Source organism: Argiope bruennichi, chromosome X1, assembly GCF_947563725.1.
Source record: "Argiope bruennichi chromosome X1, qqArgBrue1.1, whole genome shotgun sequence".
In the NCBI taxonomy this organism is placed as follows: Eukaryota; Metazoa; Arthropoda; class Arachnida; order Araneae; family Araneidae; genus Argiope; species Argiope bruennichi.
This window is the reverse complement of record NC_079162.1, coordinates 81,136,357-81,160,167: the sequence shown is the minus strand read 5'-3', so window position 1 is coordinate 81,160,167 and position 23,811 is coordinate 81,136,357. Positions and strand designations below refer to the sequence as shown.

At 31.4% G+C, this 23,811-nt stretch overlaps 1 protein-coding gene across 10 annotated transcripts in view; it reads right to left on the bottom strand.

The window, feature by feature from the left end:
* LOC129958567 (uncharacterized) overlaps window positions 1-23,811 on the bottom strand; it is a 309,649-nt gene that overhangs the window by 73,274 nt on the left and 212,564 nt on the right. For all 10 annotated transcript variants that reach the window (XM_056071121.1, XM_056071123.1, XM_056071128.1 and 7 more), the window contains 10 exons: window positions 23,645-23,725; window positions 22,373-22,483; window positions 20,075-20,167; window positions 19,434-19,628; window positions 12,294-12,401; window positions 12,018-12,128; window positions 6,373-6,492; window positions 4,807-4,923; window positions 4,563-4,673; window positions 2,829-2,918 (listed from right to left, as the gene is read on the bottom strand). In XM_056071121.1, the coding sequence (XP_055927096.1) occupies window positions 2,829-2,918; window positions 4,563-4,673; window positions 4,807-4,923; window positions 6,373-6,492; window positions 12,018-12,128; window positions 12,294-12,401; window positions 19,434-19,628; window positions 20,075-20,167; window positions 22,373-22,483; window positions 23,645-23,725 (1,137 nt within the window). The remainder of the gene's footprint in view (window positions 1-2,828; window positions 2,919-4,562; window positions 4,674-4,806; window positions 4,924-6,372; window positions 6,493-12,017; window positions 12,129-12,293; window positions 12,402-19,433; window positions 19,629-20,074; window positions 20,168-22,372; window positions 22,484-23,644; window positions 23,726-23,811) is intronic.

The following is a 23,811-nucleotide window of genomic DNA, read 5'->3' as shown; positions in this document are numbered from 1 at the left end:
TTTAAAAGATCCCTATAATTTCCTTACCTAAATTCTACACGTGTAGGAGGTCCCTACCAAAATCTCACAGTATATATTCATGGGGATAAAGTTTTCATTAGCCTTTTATCATTTCGTCTTGTGTCGTTCTATGTTGGTGTGCTCGTTGTTACTGCTTGTATATATATCATGCCTCCCGGGATGGAAATGAAACGAAAAATTCAATGTGTCTTCCCTGTCTTCGGCCACGATTCTGCTTCAAAAATTATGGTTATATATATATACACTGAAATACCAGAAAAACTGGTACACCAATCTAATATCGCGTAGAGCTCTCACGAACAAGCAGAAGTGCCGCAACACGGCGTGGCATGGATTCAACTAATTTGTGAAGATATTCTACAGATAGCTCACACCATGATTCCTGCAGGGCAGTCCACAAAGCCATGGGATGTGAGATAATGGAGATCTTTCGGTCAAGCAAAGATCAAGCCTTTCGGTAGCTACTGTAGACCTGTAGGTTGGCGCATTATCCTGTAGGAATTGTCAACATCCGTCGGAATGCACACAGGACATGAATGGATGTTAACGTGCCGCTGACCTGTCATAGTCTAGACGTATCAACGGTCCCATTTCATGCCAACTGCACTCGCCCATACCATCACAGAGCCTCCACCAGCTTGAACAGTTCTTTGTAGGCATGAAGGATGCAGGGATTCATGGGGTTTTCTCTACACCCGTACACAGCCATCCACCCGATACAATCGGAAACGTAGCTCGTCAGACCAAACTATGTTTTTCAAATCATTAAGAGTCCGATGACGGTGTTGGCGAGCCCAGGTAAGGCGCAGAGCTTTGTGCCGTTAAGTCAACAAGGGTACACAAGATGGTCTGCGGCTGTGAAAGCCCATATCAATTAGGGTACGTTCCACAGTGATTACGATGACGCTTGTTGATGGGCATGCATTCAAATCCACAGGAATTTTAGGAAGTGTTGAATGTCTATCTCGTGTTACGATTTTTTTCAGTCGTCGATGATCCCGTTTTATCAAGGTCTTTTTCCGGCCGCACCGCTGCCGGAGATTTGAAGGTTTACCGAAAACTTGATGTTTGTGGTATACCCTTGAAATGGCCGTGCGCGAAAATCCAAATTTCATCTCTACTTCGGAAGTGCTGTGCCCCATGTCTCGAGGGCCGACGATTAGTCCCCATTGAAAATCACTTAAATCTTGATAACCTGCCAATGTAACAGCAAGAATCGATGTAATAGAGATCTCAGACACCTATGGTCTTACATACTAACTGTCGACTGCATCGCGTTTCGCTGATTGGTTGAACACCTCAATTATTTGCACACGACCTGCTATACCAGCTCTTCTGGCTCTTCAGTGTATGCTACACAGTTCTGTAAAACTGCTGAAATCGGCAAATTCCCGTATCCCGAATGAAAAGTTAAAAATCTGTCAAACTAAGCAAATTTTTGAGAAAGATACCTATAATTCCCTTACCTAAATCGACACGAGTAAAGAAATCCCTATAAATATTTGTCTCTCTCTCGCACTTTCCACTCCACTTTTCGCTCTTGTGTTGCGCTGTGGATTGACGTGCCTCGTCGCGTCTTGCTTGTACATAAATTATGCTTCACGGTATAGAATAAAGCGAAGTTTTAAAATTACAAAAGGGTCGGGTCCTCTCTTCGGCCACGAAACTGCTTCAAAAACATGTTTACATATAAATCCAAATTTTTCCCCTTTTTTTGTAAAAAAATTATTTCTGACCTAATTAAGACATAAAATTGCTATTATGCAATTTTTTCCACCATATTTTGATACTATTTATATGGCCGACTGGACTACTTCGTCATTTTCAAAAATAAGAGCGGCAGTTCATTTGACACATATTAATCCTCAAATAGTCCGTCATACGCTTTAGAACAGAAAGCAATCTCTCTCCGTTTGCATTAAAAATTGAATAGATTTTCATTAAATTTCAATTAACTAAAAATTAAAGTATTTTTCCTTAAATATTTAATTACCATTTGTAAGTTACAGTATTAAAAATTTTTCACTGCTTGAAAAATATATTGTGATACCATTTTCACTAATTTAAACGACTTAACATTATTATAAACCGAAATATCCGAATTGAACGACGATGACACCTTTGAAGTAAAACAGAATCACCTCGATACCGCCAAAGATGATTCTAAGGAAAAAGAAAAATTGCCCTACGAACATAGTAAATCATGTAATTGATTCTACTCTAAATTTATCTCTCTCAACTGTTAAACAAGAGACTGGTAGAAATTCTTTTTATGCCTTCACTTAAAAGATATTGTTGAATTAACAACAAGCTCTATTTTTATCTTTTTAATATCTAAGAAACTTCTTGAATATCACTGCTTTTGAAATTAAATATTGATCCTTTTCTTTTACCCTTAATGCTTTCGCTAGTGCTTATTTCCCCCTTCCTTGCACTTGCCTCTTTTCACTGATTCATAATCTTCTCTTTAAAAAAAGACAAGAAAATTTTTTTGTGAACATGGCTGCAATGCAGAAAATTTACAATTTGTTAGTACTACGATATACGCCGAGCAGAGTTTGATCTCCCCCTCTACACACCAGGTTTTGTAAAATGAAGTCATCGTATCCACTTCCTGTGTAAATTATCGCTATTGCACGGTGCAATAATTTCCCTCTTTTTTACTCTGAAATGTTCTAAGACCTCACACCAAACTCTTAAAACATATAGCTAATAATTTGTCTTGAGATTAGCAGTTAAAAGAATTTAGTAATTTGACCCAAAACCGAGGAAAACTATATTACCTTATTTGATTCTTTAGAACTTACATTTGTGCTGAGATCTGCAATTTCTTTGAAGGATCTCGGGTGCCCTTCCAAATTTGATGGGAAACGTATAAGAGGAAATGTTGAAGAAATCTGAAAGATATAACCACAAATATTTTTTAAAAAAATAAGCTAGAAATAAAATATTACAATATATTCAAAACACATACAAGCATAAAAAAATGTAATAAAAAACTAGGTGAATCCCTATTTTCATTGCTTTATACTTACCTCATTTGATTCGTTCGCTTTTAAGTCTTCGCTTGGATATAAAACTTTTTTGGAAGAACTAACTTGTGCTTCAATACATGAAAGAAAACTCAGGCGAACAATTGTAGAAAAAATTTGAAATTTATATAATGTTATCATTTTGATAACATATCCTTCGAAAAATAAAATATTACCAGAAAGGAGAAAACATAAAAAGAAATATTGTATCAGATGATAGAAAAGTCATTCATCATTAACAAAATGTGTTAATCTGTATATACTTTTCATTTCAAATGCATATTCTGCATCTTTTCAGACATATATAAATAAGACAATTTTGATACCTCATTTATACTATAACACAAGAATTTTATGCTGAGCTTTAAATATTTACTACCTTCCAAATGAAAAGAACACATTTTTCTATTCTTGTATACTTTTGTTTCAAATCGAGTGAATTTCGGAGTGAAAATTAACGCTCTATTTTTCTCCGAGATAAATTTGTTTTTACTCTGTATCAATCGTACATAATTGATGTATCCCTTACAGCCCCGGGGTGAAATGCTTTATTTCTGAGGCAGTAGAAAATAACTAAATCCGGAAGCTATTTCACAAAAAATTCTCTGTTGGCAGCATGAAAGGTGCTCAAGGTCTTTAATTTTAATTGTCTAGCATTAAAAGAGGGAAATAAATCATACAAGACATTTTTGATTACATAAATCAATAGGCCTTTCATACTGCCCATAAGCAAAATACAGTACCTTCTCATTTTCATGGATGGCATGAAAAATATATAAGAGAACACCAAATATGGTGTGGTGAAAGCTTATAAGCCAATTAACAACAACACTACCCGCGCAATTACTTTTGTATTGTGGTCATGTTACTGGACTGCGAACCACAAGGTCCCAGGTTCTATCCTCGCTCATCCCAAACCGCTACATTGATGACCTCGGACAATGAACCTTCAACCTTCGTACAGCTGTTGTGGCGTCATCTACCTACAGCTGCTGTGGCGTCAGACTCACTTAACGCAGCATCAGCAACCACTTACCCACACACGCTCGCGCTACTCAAATGGGTACAGGCGCATTAGAATCAACAGCTAATAAATACATCACCACTCAACAGCCATATCGTTCGTCTCACCTCCGACTCTCTGGAGGGAGAGTCTGTGGAGAAAGCTTATAAGCTAGTTAACAACTACGCTACCCGAGCAATTGCTTTTGTATTGTGGTCATATTACTGGACTGCGAACCACAAGGTCCCAGGTTCTATCCTCGCTCATCTCAATCCGCTACAATTGTCTACAGCTTAACGTTCCCCTATAGACCCGTTAACTAACAGTTAATTATTGAAGAATAGGAATGACTCATTAAAAAAACGACACAGTGTACTTGTAATGTCTCAAAGTACCAGCAAAAAATAAAAACAAAGCTATGAAATATTATTGCTAAAAATTTCTTTTAAAATTAATAGTCATAATAATACTCTGACTTCAACAAAAATCCGAAAAAAACATATTACCTTATTAGTTTCTTCAGATCTTTCATTTGTGCTAAGATATGAAACACTTTGAGAGATATTTGGCTGTGCGTCTACATTAAAATGACTTTCCCGATCAAGTGTATCAGAAATCTGTAATTTTTAAAAGTAAATATATTTTTAAAAAACAATGCTAAAATATAGAAAGCTATTGAAAACAGTCAAAGGTACAATAAATTTAATAGACAAATATTAGAAAGCACTAGTATCATTGTTTAATAATTACCTCACTTGATTCTTTGGCTTTTAAATCCCTGCTTGGATCTAAATTTTCTTTTGAAGAATCATCAAGCTCTAAAAAGTATGACAGAAGACTTGGACGAACAATAAAAGTACGAGAAGTCTGAAATTTTTAACGTATCAGTTTTATAAGAAAACCATCACAGAATAAAATAAAGTCAGAAAGAATAGAACACATAATTAATTTTAGAAATATACAGCATAAAAGGCCTCATGATGTTACAAGGCTACCTTAAAACGTGAAAGGATAGAAAAGACCTTTCTCAACTACATAAAATATGTTGTTTATACTTCAGTATTTTGAATGGCACGATCACCTATTTATGCACAGATACAATTTTGTTCCACTATTTTATACATGACATGAAAATTGATGTGACCTTTCTCAACTACATAAAATATGTTGTTTATACTTCACTATTTTGAATGGCACGATCACCTATTTATGCACAGATGCAATTTTGTTCCACTATTTTATACATGACATGAACATCGATGTTGCATTTTCAATCTTTGCAACTTTCCAAATGAAAATCTCACTTTAATAATTAGTGAATTTTTCTTTTTTTAGATAAAATAAATCTCAGATAAAAAAAAAATTAACGCTCTACAATGAGTAAAAACTGTCGTAAAAAATTGTCTCAACAATGGGAAATTAACATTTACTGACAAATCACTTTTTAAATGGGGAAATAATACAAAAAAAAAAAAAAAATTTTTTTCGCCCGTTTTTCTTTGAGACAAAATTGTTTTGCAATTTTTGCGAGTCTAGTAGTAACATAAATTCCTTTCATATTTTAATTTCTTGTCATTACAGGCACGTTTAGTTTTAAAAGAATTATACTAACTAATTATACAGACGCACAATCGCAAATAAGCATCCGATACAATGCTTGCTTTCTGTGGAAGATGGACACTATAACCGCTAAAATTCCACTTAAAAGAGGGGAATTATTTGAGTGCCTGAGTACAGATGGGGGGGGGGACTGAGAGCAAGAAATACGTTCAAAGATTCTTTCATTTCTTGCCGCCAAAGAGACACAATAAATCATACGAGATTTTGCTAATGAAAGAAAAAATATTTTCACACATACAATAATTTTTCTATTTCAAAGGGATCCGAAAAATATATAAAAAAGCAATGACCATATTCTATACCGCGCTCCCCTACTCCAACCATTAGCTGCTATTAAGTATTCTATATAAAGCTGATAAAACTTCAAATTTATAATGCAAGCACAAACACTTTGTTAGTTTAACTCTGATGGAGGAAAAAGAATGCAATATTTTTATTTGAGTTCAGGAAGAAAAAATTAATGTGGTCAAAGTTTCGAGAAGTCGATGCAGTGTCAGAATTGTAATACTTCAGAAAGACTTTTAAAATGGAAATAACAGAAATGAATCCTAATCAAACAATACAGTGTATTAATTATGTTTCAAAGTATATGCAAAATATTAAGATATGAAAAAAATATTGCTAATAATTTCCCTTAAAATTAACAGCCATAATAATTCAATGATTTTACCAAAAAAACCAAGGAAATTATTTTACCTTCTTCGTTTCGTCCGATCCTTCATTTGTATTATGATCTAAAACTTTTTTAGAGGTACGTAGTTGTGATTCTTCATTTGCAAAAAGACTTTTGCGATCAACTGTACGAGCAAGAGACAACTGAAATTTTGATAACATATCACTTTTATTACATACCATACACAAAATATTATCAGAAAGAGTTAAACATATAAGGAAATATTAACTTTAAACTGCATAAAAAATGTCTCAATGATATGACATGATCTCTTTTAGGCAAAAGAACCAATACATAATACAGTTGCCAAATAATAGATAAAGACAAATTGCATCATATCTAAGAGTTCTTATCGAATTTTTAAAGGACTGAAACCAATACAACAGACATGTAAATTTGTTCAACGGATCGAAAGTTTAAAGAAGCAAATGCTTTGATCAAAACAATTTGAAATTTTTGAAATCAAAAGTTTATGAGCATAAATTACCATATTCGCAAGATTGCTAATAAATTATCGGCATTAACTTTAAAAATATATTGTTTGATAAAGTAAAATAATGCGCCTTCTGACAATAAAAGATAAAAATGAAAGATCCTGCTTCCCTTTTGAAGGATTTTGAGGGATATATAACTTTACTTAAAACAGTGTATTCATCTGAAATACTTGGTTCAATATTTAAAAAGTTGCTTTTGTGCCTATTCTCTGAAAGACTTTTTTTAAGATATTGTCAGAAATGTTTTTAGAGGATACATTAGATTTAAAACTATAAATCATTTATCTAATATCATATTCTATTACATCTTCAGAATCATCATTGTTGAAGAAATAACACTCATATTACATTAGTTCCGTGTCTGAAAAATGAATGTCGAGTTTTGCATTTTGTGCGGACAGATTTCTGGACAGAGAAGTATAGCAGAAACAGCGTAGCTACAGAAACATGAAAAAAATTTCTCTGACTAAACTTGCAGCATTTCATTTACTTATGGCAGCTAATTAATTTCCCGGCTTTCTCATTATTCAGAATTGCTACACATGTACAATACACATTATTAAAAATAGTTTTATAAGTTATTTAATATGAAAAAAAATATATTTCCATAAAATTTAATTTTTAAAAAATGGAATGATAATTATAAAAAATTATTAAAACGGCATTTACATTTCTTGTATGGAAAAAGTACTAGAAATTTTAATAAAATACTTAATTTCTAAAACTGTAGAAGAACTCTAAGAAACAATAAAATAACTCTTTGCAACAGAAATTAAATTATTTTAACAGTAAAGGTTATTGTGATGTCTGCACAAAATTTCAAAAAAGTTTAATAACTAATTAGTGTCTTTTGCATAAGTACCAGAATTGCATATTGTAGCTTAAATATAAAAATAGTATGATTATACGTACTTAATACTATATATTTAAATAAAGATGTAAACAAATGAAGCTTTCAAATATTACTTTCAATATTTTTTCTTTAACAAATTATAAGAAATCACTTACTCTAACTGAAACTAAAAACTCAATAAAACCTCTAACTAACCTCTAACTAAAAACGGAATAAAAGTATAAATAAAAGTAAAAATATAACATACTTTTTAAATGAATAAAATTATTTTAGTTTCATGGTTACTACTAATACTAATAGTACGAGATACAAAATATTGATTTAAAGATAGCAACTCAAATAACAAATGCTTACCTATTACAATTAAAATGCAAAAAAATTACAAATAATAATCAATTAATAAACTAAAAATTGAAAGATCAATTGTTAGAGCAATAAAAAATAATGAGCTTAAACCAACCAGTCTTACATTAAGTAAATTAAAAAGCTTTAAAACCTTTTTTTAGCAAAATTTTAAGACTTGCAATTTCTTCATTTCTAAAACTCTCTTTTTGAGCTGCCTCAAGAATTTAATTTTTTTTTTTTTTTCTCCCTTTAAATTCTTTGAGCTGTAACGCTGTTCCATTTCTTTCGCTCCAAATTTCCGCATAATTTCTTTTTATATATATATATATATATATATACTCTTCATATTTGGTTTATGAATTTATCACACTTAAAATTACTTATTCCACTGTTTGTTTGAATGCTGTCATAAAGAATTCTCTTTGAAATGTCTTTTTGTTCCATCATATTCTCCCATAAACACTCTTTATTGATTGAAAATCCATTCTCAACAATATTATTGCCACGAAAAATTATAATTATCATTTTTAATAAGGATATGATACCATTGCGAGTTGAAAGCAAATTGACAAAAAAAAAAAAAAAAATCCGCACTTTTTTTTTTTTTTTTTTGAAAAGCGGAAACCGGTCTTTCCAAAAGTTTCAGTAGGGATACTGTTAGCAACATTCATCAGCTTATCGCTCTGCTTCTCATAATAAAATTCCATACCTTTGAAAGAAAACAATCGTGGGCTGCTGTTGGTATAATCATTTCGTCACCATTAGGCTTCGGACGTAGAAAAATATTAACTCGAAATTGTCGATCGTGCGAACACTTGACGAGAAATGCTCTCGCACACAATTTTCCCAGACCTTTATATATTTTTACAAATTTCCCTGATTTTTCCAGATTGACAAAATTCCTGACTTATACTTGAAATCCCTGATTTCGCGGTTTTGTCACCCCCCCCACACACACACTCAGAGAAAATATATTATTCAATGAATTCAATGAATTATCCTTCAATGAGGATATTTGACCCGAACGTTTTTTTTATTTGTTTTATTATTATTATTATTATTAAGCTAACTGCGGGAGGTTACAAAATGCAGAATGTGCTTTTTAGTTATTTGTCAGTTACTCTGCTACAAAATCAATTATGGCTTTTTGAACTAGTTCATGATTGTTAGTTTCCTTTCCGAAAGATTCTCATTATGTTTCGATGGAACATTGATGGAGCAATTTCTAAAGATGCACAACTAAAGCAGATCGCAGCTGTGAAAAAGATGCAGTACTGAAGTAAGTATGTGTTTGAAGTAACCGAAGCACTGATTATCGGCTGTTATAATTTCTGATAATCGGCTGTTTAAGGAATGACTTGTGGTCTGAATTTAACCCGAAGGCGATAGATCATTTGTGCTTTGCTTTAATCTGTTTGGGAATAAAAATTTATAGCAAACAGAGTAATAATTTTCACATCAAAATTATTATAAGGACTGAACATCGGTAACCAATATTTTTATTTAGGTGTGCAATAAAATTTTCTCTGTTTTAATTACCTGCATTTGCTTTTCAAACTTCTGTCCTAGAGAAGACTTAGAATTAATTATTTAGATAGATAGGATAGAGAAAAGTTCATGTATTTAGATTCATCACTACTTTCAGTAAACAAGGTGTCCAAACATGCGCTTCCCGAGCTTATTTGTTTCCCACGACAACTGCAATTAAAATGGCCGTAACGCTGACATTTATAAAAGCGAGTTGGAATGAGAATAAAATGATTGGATTGGAAAATAAATGATGGATTGGACAATTTAAGCATCTAGCTTTCATAAACTTCGCCAAAAGTTTCTGGTTGAAAGAATTCTTTAGGGATTCATCTTTTCAGGTACTTAACAAATATTTTTCCGTGATGAAATCACGAGAGATGTACAGTATTTTATGTGGAATAACTGTGACTTTTATACCGAGAAGGCTTTTCGCACCAAAAAATGATTTTCAAGTGATTTTCAGAATTTGTTTCAATTAATAAACTGCCTGAGAGTAGTTTTTTAGACATTTTTTATATCACCAGCTATATACAAAGCAAACTTTTTTTTAATTAAACAGCGATAAAATACATACACTTTATCGTCTTCCACCAAATAAAGATTTATCCGATGAAGAAAACAAGAAAACCAGGAGAAAAAACAAGAAAAATCAATATCTTTGCACAAAGTCCGTAGAGATTCAAGAGATAGCATAAATTATATTCGAGAAATCCCAAACAATAGTGTCAGAAATTCAGGATCGACTGCACCGCCAACAAAGGGAAGAAAGCCACCGACTGTGGGCACTCCCTGCCTCGGCATTCTCTTTAATGCTAGCTGGAACCTACGAGCAAAGAGTCAATCACGGGTATTAGTAGCCACGTTAAAATTAAAGTACAAGGAAGTGGCCTCTTCGGTAGATCCCTAGCAAGCATACCAATCTGATGCTAGCTACTGGTTGATTAAAACGTGAGACACAACGCAACAACCATCTAATGGATTGCCACACACAACCAGGAATAGGGGGGAGGGTTTGTTGTCCACAAGAAAAAAAGAAGCAAACATATCAGCAATAGCTTTTGATACAAAACACTCTAGTTTGTTGTGAAGACATGGACAACAAATGCTTTAAACAGAAGAAAGAATGAACTTAAAAGGGGTAAATATCTCTCGGCAACTTAAAATTGGGAAGCGCATAATTACCTAAGGAAGGTGCGACCATAAGGGAGGGGTTCCTTCAAGTTGAGAGAATAGAAAAATTCTACTCTATCAACTAAAAATATGTTTACTGAGTTATACTTTTCTATTTTAAAAGATTTTATTTTCATCTATTCCTGTACAAATACAACTCCGACAATTTTGAAATATTTCTTATGACATGACATTGCGTTTATATCTTCGCAACAACCCAAACGAAAATAACACTTTTGTGATTCATGAGGTTTTCTTCTTGAGATAGAATATTCTCCGATTGAAAATTAACCGACACAATGATTAAAAATTTTCATAAGAAATTGCCTCAATCATACGCAATTCTTTTTAATTCGTTGTTTTATTAATGTCTGACTGTTAGTAGAAGAGGAGATTCCTACAATCTTTCTTCTGTGAGACAAAATTATTTTTTGTCCTTTATCTACAGACATATGTCTTAACATTTTAAAATCTTACCTTATTAACAGCGCCTTTAGTTCTGAGGACAATTAAGTAACTAATCAGACAGATGCACAAGTTGCACATAAAAATAGGGGGCATAACATTTCTCAATCAATTCAAAAGCAGCTTGGTTGCCAGCGGCTTTACTTCCGAGAAAATTCATAGAAAGTGTGGGGTTTTTTTTCCCCGAGGGGGCAGAGGAAACTCGAAGAGAAAAAAATGTTCTCAAAGCTTTAATTTTAAACACTCACTTTCTTAGACACAGATAAACCATACATAATCGCATAAGACATATACTTAATGGCAGAGATCAATAGAACTTTCACCCTTAAAATAGACAAGATGCAGAAGCTTCTCAATGTAATGAGGGGTGGGGTTGTCCGAAAAATTTATAAATGAACTCTGATGTTAAGCTGGAATACAACACAACGCTCCCATGCTCCATCCATTACTGTCAGTAAATTATTCAATATGAAACTTAGACCTTAAGCCCAATAAATATAAAAATAGCACGGTGGTAGCAAATTTTTGCTGGGAAAATATTATAACGATTCTTATTTGAGATCAAAAAGGAAAGACAGAATGTGTCAGATATTTTGAGAGGGCGAAACTTCGTCGGAATCTTATATATAGTTATCTTATATAATAGTTAAATATATCTTTAATATTCACATAACAGGAATGACCCTTCGTCAAACACGGATATCAAAGTACAAGAAAATATATATTAAGCTATGAAAAAATAAAATTCCGTTTGAAATTTACAGCTATAATGATTCAGAGATATGACCAAACACCAAGTAAAATGCCTTACCTTCTCTGCTTCTTTTGCTATTTCAATTGCGTTAATAAGTTCTAAAACAGCTTTCGAGGTACTGGGCTGTGTTTCTACAATTGGAAGGAGACTTTGGTGAGCAACTGATATCTGAAATTTTAGATGCAAATATATTTTATTAAAAAGGAGGCTAAAAAATAAATTAAAATTTTAATATTATATATAAAATATAAAAACATACTGAAAACACTCAAAAGCAGGAAAAATTTTATAAAACATTTTAGGGGATCGTTAGTTCCACTGCTTAATATTCACCTTATTTGATTCTTCCACATCTTCGCTTGGATCTAAAATTTCTTTGGAAGAACTAGCTCGCACTTCAATACATGACTGAACACTCGGGGGAACAAGTACAGCAGACAACTGAAATTTGATAGCATCACTTTTATAAAATACGAAAGAGTAAAACATAAAAGGAAATATTAGCTCTACATTGCATATAAAATGACTCAATGATATGACATAACCTCTTTTAGGCACAAGAACAAGTTCAGGATACACTTGCGAAATAGATAAAGACAAATTGCACCATATCTACGAGTTCATATCGATATTTTAAAGGATTAAAACAATACAATAGACATGTAAATTTGTCCAACGAATCGAAAGTTTAGAGAAGCGAATGCTTTGATCAAAACAATGAGAAGTTTTTGAAATCAAAGGTTTATGAACATAAAATACCATATTCGCAAGATTCAAAGAATTATCGACGTACACTTTAAAATATATATGAAATGGAGGGAGAAAAAAAAAAAAGGAAAGGAAAGGAATTTCTTTAATATAAAGTAATACGCCTTATGAAAAAAAAAAAATGCAAGATCCTGCTTCCCTTTTGCGAGATTTTGAAGGATATATAGCTTTATTTAAAACAGTGTATTCACCTGTAATACTCGGCTGAGTTTTTTAAAAATCCCCTTTTGTATTTTATTCACTAAAAAATATTTTTAAGGCAATGTGAGAAATGGAATAAAGGATATATCAGATTCAAAAACTACTAAAAAGTGTTCGAATGTCATATACTATAACATCTTCAGAATCTTCACTGTTGGTGAAAGAACTCTAAGATTCCACTTATTCCATGTCTGAAAAATAAATGATACGTTTAGTGTTTACCTGATAAGTTTTGCAGTTTGTGTAGAAAGATATGTAGACTGAGAAGTATTTTAGTAGTTGCAGCAAAAGATATATTATTCATTGATTTACCTATGAATGAGGATATTTAATTCTGATATTTCGCGTTTTTGTTTAACTATGGCCTATTACAAAATTTAGAATCTTTTTTTTTTTTTTCCACTTGTTTGTCAGTTATATTGTTTCAAAGTCCATTCTCGGCTTTTTTGATTAATTCCAGATTTTTAAATGTCGTTTTCGTAAAATTTTCATTTGATTTCGATGGAAGTTCGCTTGAAACTATTTCTACTGACTGCACAATTAAAATAGACTGCAACTGTGATACGGACGTAATAGAAAAATATGTGTTTGAACTTTGCCGAAGCAGAGGTTGTTTATGTAATTCCTTCCCCCCCCCCAAAAAAAAAAGAATAACTTGTAGTTTTAGTTTAATTCAAGGGGTACAGAGAACCACAAGTTATGCTTTCATCTGTTTGCGAGCAAAGATTTATACTGTGTGTCCACCAGTGTGTCACTTCCCACCAGATGTCTATGTTTACGGCGGTCGCTAAAGAAACAAGTTATTGTAGGAGGAGTTCATTTCGCGAAGGTAGAAGTTCATTCAAGTTTCTTACATTGGCACGTTTAGTGCCAAATTGGCGATATTTGGTATTATGGCTTTTATTTTTTGAAAACAAATTCACAACATTATATTCAAAATTATTTGAATATTCGGAATCTTGAAAATATCTGATATTCCAGTAATATTCTTGAATATATAATTCCTGCAATCTGTAATCTTCTTCATAACATTATAATGTTAGATAATATTTGGCAGTAAATATTTAACAAAATTATTTTTCTACAATTGCATATACTCAATAAATTCCAGAAATGAAATAAAATCGTACTTATCTCTAAATATTTTCATATAGTATAATAGAATCGGTATTTTTAATTCCAAATTAATTCTTTCTTTTTAAATGTATAAGTTCAATTTCTTATTTTCTTTTAATCTTAACAATGATTGTGATAGCAGATAATTGAATTATACCAATAGATTTAAGGAAATAATTCAATAATTTCAATGAAAATAAAGTACTGAATTTGTAAAATATATTTCCTTTAAAAATAATTAAATTCAAAGTTCCTTGCAAGAACTTACTTTAACTTAAATCTTCAATACAATCTCCAAAGAAAGAACGCCCGCCTTAAACATAGACATTTGACGGAAAGTATTATCCTGGACACACAATAGCAAATAAAGTAATAATTTTCGCGCACGATTTATCATCAGGATTGATCACCAGTTACCACTTTTTTCGCTAAAGAGTACCATAAAATTTTCTGTCTTAATGACTTGTATTTGGTTTTGAATTTTCCACCACGGACAAGACTGCTTCAATTAATTACTCGGGTGGATAGGACTGTAGATAGTTTATGTATTTTAAGTTCAACACAGCATTCAATAAACAGGGGGATCTCAATGCGAATTTCAAGCTCGTTAGAGTACCTTTAGAATAGCTATAACGCTGACATTTATAAAAGCAGAAGGATTTGAGAATAAATTGACAGATAGGGCAATTCAGATATCTAGCAAACTTCGGACTAACTAGAAACTATGGACAGACAACACCGTCCACCAAGGATTCCAAAAAATGAAAGAAAAAGTAGCCAACGCTTCTGGATATCTCCTGCCTCAGTGTTCACTTTAAAGCTAGTCGGAACCCATAAGCTCGAAGTCACCCAAGAGTTTAGTAACGCACTAAACACAAAATACAAACTTTTTTTTAATGTACGAAAGTGAGTATGAATGTAGATACATGTAAAATGATTGAGTGATTATCCGTATATTTTGATAGTTGGAAAAAAAATGCAACTTTCAAGCACATCTCCAATAAGTAAATGATAGTTAATATTCACGATCATAAGATTAAATCAATAGCAACAAGGTTTTAATTAACTATAGATTAGGCGCCTGAGATTGTGATCCGCTGAGCTCCGTCAAATATCGAGATCACTGGTGTATACAAAAACCAAGGAAGGGACTCCTAAGGTTCACGCGTAGCAGATTAACCACTATGATGATAGCTACTAAATAATTAATACAAAAGGACCACAATGCAACAGCCATCTAATGAATTAGCACGCACAGCTACCAGGAGGAAGAGGACTGGTTGCCCATGCAGAGGCGGCGGTAGCAGAGGGGCAATTGCTCCTCTGTGGGCAACTGCTTGCCTCCCCCCGTCTGCGAGAGATTGAGAGTTTCGTCGGGAAAAGTCTTTACCATTTCAGGATGGTTGTAGACAGCTGCGCATTATCGAACATGATTATTTAAAAACCACCTTAAAGTTAATAAATTGTGAACTGTCAAAATATCCAAGTAACGGTTAACATGATTACATTCGGTAAAATCGATAGGGTGCCAGGTCAATAAAATACAGTATTTTACAAACAATTTTTGATAAACCGGATAAGAACTAAGTTCAACGGATATCGAAGACATTAAGTTTACAGATTTTCAAACATCTGATTCAAATGTTGTTCATTCAGCTTATAATTTGCACTATTTTTGACAATATAACCGACTAGGGGACATGTTAATAAGATATCACATTTTGCCAAAAAATTTCTGATCGGTCGATTAAGAATTCCATGCGATGGATATCGACGATGTTGAATCCGCAAATTTTCAGTCATCTGATTTAAATGTCGTTCATTCAGTTTATAATTTGTACCACATTTCGCAAAATAAGAAACAAACCGGTAAGTGAATAAAACGTCGCATTTTTACAGACTAACTTTTATCCTTCAGTTAAGATGTTATCATAAGTTATGGAGGAAAAAAATTGTTTTCATCGAGTGCTTTGATTACTTGCCAGTGGAATTATTAAAGAAATTAATACTTTTATATTATTCATGAATAGGACGATAAAGTTGCTTTCCATAATTCATTCTTCAAATTTAAGTTCTAAAATTAATCGTCATCTTATTCATCTAATTGTTACTTCCTCGATAACGAATTGGTAAATTTATTTTATTTATTTCACTATGAGAAACTAAATTGTCTGACTAAAATCTAATTAATGGTTAAAATAAATTTAAGAAAGCAATTTTTTTTTCGACATTCTTGTGCATATGCACACTAAGAAAAGTTACTTTGCTGTAAACAAATTATGCGAATTTATTAAATCCCTAGAATAAGTAAATTGTATAGTTGTAAATTAAGTTAATTTAATAATAAAATATCTGGGTTTTTTTTCAATCTAATTTATCAAAATGCAATTATTACACTAAAGAAATATTACCGACTGCAAGAGATGACAAAAAATAAATATATGTGGAGTGGTAGCTTTTTAGTTAAACTAAAAAAGTTTATTCAAGTACACATTAAATTTGTTAAATAAGTTTCTACCTAAATTCTTCAAATTCTGCCTTCAGTATTACAAATGTTATCGAGAAAAGTATCTCTTTTATTTTCTTTTTAATTCTTTCTTTCAATTACTCTTCGCAACATAAACTATATAATTACAGGTTACAAAACTTTTAATAGATTTTGGATAAAGATGTCTTGATAAAAGACTGATTAAAATAGTTATTCATAGAATATCCATATATAACATATTAACCCCTTGACATACGAATTTACTTAACTTCCTAATTACATGGCAGATCTTATTTGGGACAATTATTATTATTTTAATCCCTAGAATAATACAAGGGCATCTGAGGTAATGATGCGTTTTCACGTGATTTTTCCATTTTAAATTATTTAATACTTTCACTTAATTGGAGATTTAAAATTTAAAATTTAGTAATTTGATGCTCGATTCAGACTTGTCATTGTGTATGGAGGTGTTAGAGAAGCACCAATGCATGTAACTGAGGGGATAAAGCTCACTTTTTGGTAGAAATATTAGCTTGCAGTAGCTTCGAGGGAAAAAAAAGTATTTAACCACAAGAATAAGTGTCTAAAAATGAAGATAGGGGAGTTCATATTCAAGATCTAATTATTCTTAATAAAATGAATTGGTTTTTTTAAAGCTTAAATATATATTGAAAAATACATGGGGAATCTAATATTTAAATAGTTTATTTTTCATGAAAATATTTTTCATATCTTATATAAAAATATTAAATTTGTATATATATTTACAAAATATTTTCTCCAACTTTCTTAAGAAACATCGTATCCTTTCTGCATTCTATATTGTTTGTGTCCGAACTACAATAAACTTTTTGTTGAGAACGCGCACTTATACAAATACATCGTATGGATTTGAAATACATCTGAATTCCTGCTCCTTGTTGCAATCCTTATTTAAAAATTATTTTAGATAGAGGACAAAGCTTTAAAAAAAAATCGATTTTTTGGCGAAAACATCGAATTTTTTCTTTTATTTATCATTCTGGATTTCTAAAAAGTTTATTTTATAAAACTTTTTGAATTTAGTTTCAACATTCATTTTATATAGCTATAGCAACATATATTTTATATAGCTATAGCAACATATATTTTATATAGCTTCTGATATAAAATGATAAGAGCATGCATATGTTCATTTAGCATGACACGTCATTCTGCCACAATCTGTGCTTCTATCTATATACTACAAGCTAGAATGAAATATAATCATATTTTTTTTTTAAAATTAGATCTCGGAGAAATTAAATCTCAAGAATCTCATAAAAAATAAACTCAAATATTGATAAGCTTTTGATAGTCAGTAAAAGAAACTGAGAACAATTTTTACAAATATCTTTGTAAATTTTTAACAATGAAAGAAAGAGCCAACATCTGAATAAAAAAAAAGCTAAATAATTCTTAATTTTCTTTAATTAAATGTAAAATTATTTATTATGAGTTATTTTAAAGCCAAATTAGAGAACTTGGGCTTGTCTGCCTGTCGGATTGGTCTTCCCCCTCCCCCGCCGGCAAATTTCTGCCGCCGACTCTATATCCATGAAAAGAAAAGCAAATCCAGCGTCAGCAGCATTCGATGGAAAACAATCTTTCATGCCATCCAGGCATGAAAATAAAAACGGAAAATAGAGGAAAAAGGAGAGGAAAAACTTAAAGGAAGTAAATACCTCTCGAAACCTCGAGATTGGGAGGCGAGTACCCACCTAAAGAAGATGAGACCTTGAGGTGTTGTTCCTTGAAGTGTGAGATGATAGAAAAAATCTATCTTATCAACTAAAAATATGTTGAGTTATATAGATATTAGTTAAAAAGACAAAATTTCATTCTTTCATGTAGAAATACAACTCAAAACAGTTTTGAAACAGCTTTTTTGACTTGACATGATCATCTATTTTGTGTTTCAAATTGTGCTACTACCCAAATGAAAATCTCACTTTTGAAATACATAAGCTTTCCTTTTTCAGATAGTATTATTTTCCGATTGAAAATTAATTATCTACAATGATTACAAATTTTATTAAAAAACATTTCAAGTATGGGAAATTATTTTTTAAATCCTTAACATTTTAGCATCGCATATTATTAAAAACGCCTTTGCTTTTGAGGATATTTCGCTAACTAATTAGATGGAAGCACAAACTGCAAATAAAAATCGTGCACAAAGCTTCATTCCTGAGGCATTCCAAAAACACCACGGTCGCCAGCAGCTTCCATTCAGGGGGAATTCTTTGGAAATATTTCTTTTTGCGGGAAGATTCGAAGAGAAGAAAATAAGTCCGAAGACTTTAAATACTCACCTTTTAAGACAGAGCTAAAGCATATAAGCAAAGTTAAAGCATACTTTATGGTGGAGATGAAGAGAATTTTAACACTTACTATAGACAAGATATAGCAGACTTTCAATCTATTGGGGGAAGCGAAAAATATAGAAAAGAACTCTAATGATAAGCTGAACTATGACACGGCGCTCCCACTTTGTACCCATTAACCTTGTCAATTACTCAACCTGAAGCTCAGAAGACCTTCATTCGTCTAATAAAAATGTAGCATTTTGCTAATCCATTGTGCTAGGGAAAAATACAACAAATTTTAAAAGAGATCAAAAAGGAAAAAAGAGAATTTTAAAATTTTGAGGAGGCGAAACACTGTCGGAAAAATGCTATTCTTAGGGAAACATTTTTCATACTCAAACAACAGGAATTGCTCCTCATCAAATGAAACAATGCACTTATGATGTATCAAAGTACAAATGAAAAATAAACATTAAGCTATGAAAAAATATAGCAAGAAATTTCGTTAAAAATGTATAGTTATAATGAATTAGAGACACGACAAAAAAAAACCCAATAAAAATATATTACCTCATTTACTTCCTCCGATCCTCCATTTACGCTAAGTTCTGAGACTTTAAAAGTACTCGGTTGCTCTTCTACATCTGACAAGAGGCATTGCGTCATACTCACATCGTCTGGATCTTCATCATTTGAATCTTCAGTCGAGTCGGAAATTTCATTTGAAGAATCATCTCGTTCTGCAGTGCTAAAAATTTCGGAACTCTGAAATATTTATAAAGTGAAATTTTAATTACAAATTCTTCGTGCAACAAAATATATTCGAAAAGAGCAATATTTTCTAAATTTCATGTGAAGTCCGGAAAATATATAAAAGAATTTTAACCATGTTCCATGCTACAAAGTTCCATCTATGAAATAGCTGTTAACAACTCAATACAAAGTCAGGGAGGTGTCAAGTTGCCTAACATAAAATTATAGTGCCTTGTTAGCTTAACTCGAATGAAAAAAAAAAAAAAAAGAAAAGAAAAGAATAACTATTTTTGCTTGAAATCAAAAGCAAAAAAGAAAAAAAAAATGTCTTCGAAGTTTGCAGAAGGCAAAGAAAGCATCGTCGGAAACTTTCCACCTCAAAAACTTTTAATTTCAAAACAGCTCAAAAATTGAATAAAAAATGTTAGGAACCACTAATTTCATTGCTTCATACTCACATCGTCTGAATCTTCATCATTTGAATCTTCGATTGAATCTGAATTTTCATTTGAAGAATCATCTCGTTCTGCAGTGCTAAAAATTCCAGAACTCTGAAATATTTACAAAATGATATTTTTATTACAAACTCTTCGTGAAACAAAATATATTCGAAAAGAGCAATACTCAAAAGAAAACATTAAATTAACACTACACTACATAGAAAATTGCCTCATGAGGCATGAAATGGTAGAAAGGGCCTTTCTAACCAACTACATATGCATTAGTTATTTACACTTTTCTATTCTAATCTGAAGAGCAAATTATTTACTCATTCATGCATAGATTTTATTGAAATAGTCATCACTCATCATTTATGATAAGACACGTTAATCTGTAAGGCAATTTCTATCGCTACTCTCTAAATGAAAATCTCACCTTTGTTATTTGTGTACTTTTCAATTTCAGATAGAATGAATGTAAAACAAAATTTATGCTCTACATAGATTAAAAAGTTTCGTTAAAAATTGCCACAAACACATAAAATTATTTTTTTTTTGATCTCGTCACTTTTTTAATGGCAAATAGAAAAAGAAAAAGAATCACCACTATGAAAAATGACTTCAGCAGTATTTGTATAAACGAATGAACTTATAATCGAGAAAAATAACGGAGAACAAACTATAATGTGCAAGCTAAGAGGGAAAAAAACAGAAATCTATAAAAACTGTTTAATGATCGTGCAAAAAAAAAAAAAAAAAAAAGTAGCATTCTATCTGACATTGTTACCAAGTCGACAAGGTAGAAGACGTGGTCTTGAGAAGCCTGTTCTATTACCACAGACAACAGTGGGCAGGAATGACGAATATTTTACGAACGGTTATTACGTAACCAATATCATAAAGTCATAAATACCAGTGATCAATATTTTTTAAAGAGGGGTGTGATTCAAATCCTTGATACGATCTTACTTGTGATATTTCGATTATAGGTCTTGGATCACGATAGAAAGTAACAATCGATACGATCTGTCCAATGGAAGCTCTCGAACAAAACAGAAAAGGAGAAATATGTGAATGGGTTGAAAAGTGAATGGACCGGTTATTCTTGGAATTATCGTATCATTAAATTGCGTATCACTGAAATTTGTCGGAGCGGTGACTTCACTCGAAAGTGTGAAGTCGCCGCTCCACTTCATGGGAGTGACCTTGACTTTCCGATATTCGCATTTGACGATGCACTATTCCATAAAAATCATTTTTAATTGCTTGTGACATGACTTTGATTGAATATATTCTGTTTACTGCTGGCGCCATCTATTGGTAGAATACAGAACTAAAATAAACCTTTTAAAGAAATTACATATATATTTAATTCAAATTTTTCAGAAAATGGATTACTCCAATAACAAAAAAATTAAATAAATAGTTTTGAAAAAAAAATCAAATTTAAGAAGTAAGCTGAAATAGATAAATTAATTCAATCACACGCTACTTAAATTAGTAAATTAAGTATTAATTACAATTAATAAATTTTATATTTAATACTAAGTAATAATTTTTAATTAATAATATGATTGAAATAACAGATATTTGGAACAAATATTTAAAAATAACAACAGCAAAATTATTTGTTTTCAAAAAATCGTGGATTATGCATCTAACAGTGAGAAATACAAATCGCAAATAAGTAACAGATACAATGATTGTTTTCAGTGGCATTTGAAAAACACCACGATTGCCGACGATTTCACCTATAAAGACAGAATACCCCCCCCCCCTTTTTTTCGAGGACATAAAAGTGCTCTAAGTTTACATATTCCCTACTGGCTTGCAAAGAGGTCGATAAATCGTAAAAGACATTATTGATGACAGTGATCAATAGGAATTTCATAATTATAAGAAGCAACATAAAGTAACTTCTCGGTTTCATGGTTAATTCGAAATATATAGAAAAGGACTCTGGCCATGTTCTATGCCACAACTTTTGCAAACTTCATGCATTAACTGATAGTCAAATACTCTATATAAACCTGGGAAGATATCGAGTCGCTTAACACAAAATTATAGAGCTTTGCTATCTGAACTCAGGTGGACATTAAAAAAAAAAAAAAAAAAAAGGGAATACCAGTGTTTTAATTTGAGATTAAAAAAAAAGAAAAGAAAGAAAGGAAGGAAGAAAGCATTCGAAGGCAAAGTACTGTAGAAAACTTTTTACCTTCTGAAACACTTATTTGAAAAAAAAAAAAAAAAAAAAGAACATTAAAGAACAACACTAAAAAATTAATAAAAAATAAGAATCAATAGTTTCATACTCACATCGCTTAATTCTCTATCATCTAAATCGCTGCTTGGATCTAACATTTCCTTTGAAGAAGCTGCTTGCTTTCCTCTTCTTGTCGAACAACTCAGGGGGAAAATATCGGAACTCTGAAATTTTTATGATGTATCATTTTTATATCAATCCTTTACGAAATAAAATATTTCCAGAAAGATTAAAACACAAAAGATTTTAACACTATATTACATAGAAGATGGTCTCTTCCAGAGGTGATGTGATAAAAAATACTTTTCTAATTAACTAAAAAAATTTTAATCATTTTACTTTATTCATGCATAGATGCAAATGCGACATTTTTTATTTACCATTTATGACATAACATGATAATCTGTGCTGCAATTTTAATCTTTGCTATTTTCCAAATCAAAATTTAACATTTGTAATTTATCTACCTTTCTATATCAGATAGAATAAATCTGAGATATAAAAAATTAATGCTTTACATTAATTACAAATTTTCGTAACTATACCGCCACAAACATAGAAATTATATTTTTCTCTCTGATCACTTTTTTTAACGACGGAATGATATAAGAAGACGGACTTTCTTAGATCATTTTTCTTTGAGCTAAAATTGTTTTACAACTTTACCTTTCCAGTATTACTGACATATATTTTGATATCTGGTTATGCATGAATTACTTCTGATGGATATTTGTTAGCTCAATAGGCAGAAGCACAAACTGTAGATACGCATCGAATGTAATGATTGATTTCTCCGTGAGTTAAAAAATATATCAAAGTTGCTACTCTTAAAGAATATAATTCTTTTTTTCGGGGACACTTGAATGTCAAGAAACGTACTCAAAGCCTTTAATTTTATTTACTTGACAGCAAAGAGGCCGACAAATCTTATAAAATTTTATGGATGAAAGAGTCGAAGAGGTTTATTTACACTTACATCAGATAAGATATAGTAGTTTCTCCACTTCACGGATAGTCTGAAAAATATAGAGAGAACTCTGATCACGTTCTATGCCATAGCGTTTCTCTACTCCATTTGTTAACTAGTTGTCAACTGCTTTATATAATGTCGAGAAGGCGTCAAGTTGCCCAATAAAAAATTATAGTTCCTTGCTAGATCAACTCTGGTGAAAAATAAACTATTTTTTATTTAAGATGAAAAAGAAAAATAAGAATGCGACACATTATCGGAATCTTTTTACTTCTGAAAGATTTATTTAAAGTACACAACAAATATATATAATAAGAAATATTAAGAATCACTAGTTTCATTATTTCATACTCACATCGCTTGAATCCTCATCATCTTTATCACTGTTTGAATCCAAAACTTCTTTTGAAGAACTATCTCGCCATGACCAAATAATCTGAAATATTTTATAATATATCATTTTATAACAGATTCTTTGCGAAGTAAAATATTATTAAAAAGAGTGAAACTTAAAAGAAAGCA